This window comes from Sinocyclocheilus anshuiensis, unplaced genomic scaffold (assembly GCF_001515605.1).
Source record: "Sinocyclocheilus anshuiensis isolate Anshui unplaced genomic scaffold, SAMN03320099.WGS_v1.1 scaffold187, whole genome shotgun sequence".
Classification (NCBI taxonomy): Eukaryota; Metazoa; Chordata; class Actinopteri; order Cypriniformes; family Cyprinidae; genus Sinocyclocheilus; species Sinocyclocheilus anshuiensis.
The window spans coordinates 102,757-105,408 of NW_015552537.1; the positions used below are offsets into that span (position 1 = coordinate 102,757).

Sequence of the window (2,652 nt, forward strand, 5' to 3'; positions counted from 1 at the left end):
TGTGTGTGTGTGTCAGTGTTGTGGCAAATGGAGACGTCCTGAATCCAGCGGTGAGGTTGCTGATTCCCAGCCGCGTGATTGGCCAGTTTGAGCAGATTCTGGAGATGATCACTGAAAGAATGGGCCTGCGAATCGTTGGGGGTGTCCGGAGGTACGCAAGCACAAGAAATGGATGAAATTTGCTCCATGGCAATAACACTGAAGAGAAATTAATTCATAGTGCTCAAAGGATTTTTTTACATTCAGAAAAACAAGTCTTTTGTCTTTTTATGCGGTTTTATGTAATGCTTCTGGCAGCCGCTTATTAAAATCAGAGCATAACTCTTTCAGGCTTAACGTTTGCATGCAATTTGTGCACCTGTAACAATGTTTTTAGACAGGCTACAACCATTTTACAAATGACATCATTTTGATTTACTTTCATTCCTGTGGTTCTCCAGGACACACTGTAAAAGTCTGAGAGGCTCATGAAAAGTCATTCAGATGATAAGCATTTCTATATTACCTGAGCAGTATTTACCTATTAAGCCTTTAACACCTTCTCGTTTAGCCTGTACACCTTTGAAGGGACTCTCGTTATGGACGGAAAGGAGTTAGAAAACGGACAGTTTTACGTCGCTGTTGGCAGAGACAAATTCAGAAAGCTTCCATACAGCGACCTGCTCTTCAGTAAACCCATCGGCATGAAGAGAGTGAACGGGTAAGAGAAAGACACAGCATTTTCACTAGAGATGAAGGACGTTTTCAAGCAGAATGTGACTGAATGTGATTTCAGGTCTAAAGCAGCATCGCTACCACCGATAAACCAATACAGACGGCAGAATGGAGATGTGAGTACAAACACATCATAATAACAGACGTTAGCGTTCTCAAGTGTTTAACCATTGAATGTTTGTGTTGTGAGGTGGGGACCCATCATCTGAGTAAGTGTGAGTGTGGACCGGAGAAGAGCAGTCCTCCGGCGCAGAGCTCGAAAGAGCAGCTGTCCTCTGTAGTCCGAGAGATCTCACAGGCCAAGCTCATGAACATACGCAAGAAGAGGAGCGGACTCACGGCGTCACGGGAGACTCAGGACAACGGTACGACATCAGCACATCATCTGAAACCATGTAGAAAACTAGAGTATGTACTGTTCAGAAGTTTGAGGCCAATCTGATTTTTTTAATGTTTGGGAAAGAAGTCTCTTCTGCTCACCACGGCTGCATTTATTTGATCAAAGATACAGTAAAAACAGTGAAATATTATTAGAATTTAAAACAGCTGTTTTCTGTGTAAATCTCTGTTAAACTGTAATGTATTTCTGTGATGCGCAGCTGTATTTCCAGCATCATTACTCCAGTCTTCAGTGTCACATGATCTTCAGAAATCATTCTAATATGCTGATTTGCTGCTCAAGAAACATTTCTGATTATTATCAATGTTGAACACAGTGAAACAATTTCTGTGAAAACTGTGATGCATTTTATTTTTCAGGATTCACAGATGAACAGAAAGTTCAAAAGAACAGAGTTTATTTGAAGTAGCAATCTTTTCTAACATTTAAAAATGTGGCTCTTTCGATCAATTTACTGTGTCCCTGCTGAAGTATTATAATTTTTTTTTTTTTTAATGGTAACACTTTACAATAAAGCTTAATTTGATAACTAACATTAAATAAACTTGAGCAATATATATTTTACAGCATTTATTTTTTAACCTTTGTTAACGTTAGTTAACAAAGTTTGTCACTTGACAGTGCATTAATTATTACAGATATAACTTTTGATTAAAAAAATCTATTAGTAAATTGACAATAACTAAGATTAATTAATGCTATAGAAGTGTTTTTGGTTACTCTTTATTTTAAGGTGTCCTTGTTACACTGTAATTATACATATAAGAACTGAGTAATATTAATTAACTACATGTACTTACTATATGGTTAGGGTTTGGCTTAGGGTTACATGCATGTAATTATGCGTAATTAATTGTTATTATAATAGTAAGTACATGTAACGTGTGTAACTGTGCAGAAACTGTACCTTTAGCTCGTCGCCGTCTCATGAAACAGAGTGATGAACTGAATCAGAAAAGGTTCAACACTGCTGTAAAAGATCATAAAGCTGCATCATCTGTGAGCGTTTTTGCTGTCTTTGGCAACTCTGGTGATGAGTGTGTGTCTGTATCCGAGAGTCAGAATCTCAGCAGCACTATTGTCTGATAACGGTGATGTAATTCTCTGATCCTCATGTATCGCGCTTCCCTGAGTGACCATGAGATGGCACTGCCGCTCTGTGCGTGTGCTGCTCACGCTTGCTGTGGCATGAGAGGGATTACATCATGCTCCTCACCACCATCATCATCATCATCATGTTTCCTCAGATTGCAGCCGGAGGTGTGCAATCAGCGCCACGCTCCACTGCACGTGTCTCTTTCCACAACATCTCACCAAGTGATGACATTTCAGTGCAAAGAGAGCCTAGAAGAGATCACCCACAAACGCTATTAGTCACGCTCCAGATTCTGAAAGAAATTTGATTCATACTTAAATTGATGTGGTGAAAGTAAAGATCAGGAATAAGAGGTTTGGCAGTGAGGGGGTGTGATGTAATGAGCAGCGTTTGATCTGGAGCAGGAGTGTCCATAAGAGCCGTGCGTGTGTGTGTCTCTGTG

At 39.8% G+C, this 2,652-nt stretch overlaps 1 protein-coding gene across 1 annotated transcript in view; it reads left to right on the forward strand.

The window, feature by feature from the left end:
* Window positions 1-2,652, forward strand: part of LOC107663791 (doublecortin domain-containing protein 2-like) — a 21,933-nt gene that overhangs the window by 6,079 nt on the left and 13,202 nt on the right. The window contains exons 4-7 of the mRNA XM_016454120.1: window positions 17-151; window positions 551-700; window positions 776-830; window positions 905-1,079. Coding sequence (XP_016309606.1) covers window positions 17-151; window positions 551-700; window positions 776-830; window positions 905-1,079 — 515 coding nt within the window. The remainder of the gene's footprint in view (window positions 1-16; window positions 152-550; window positions 701-775; window positions 831-904; window positions 1,080-2,652) is intronic.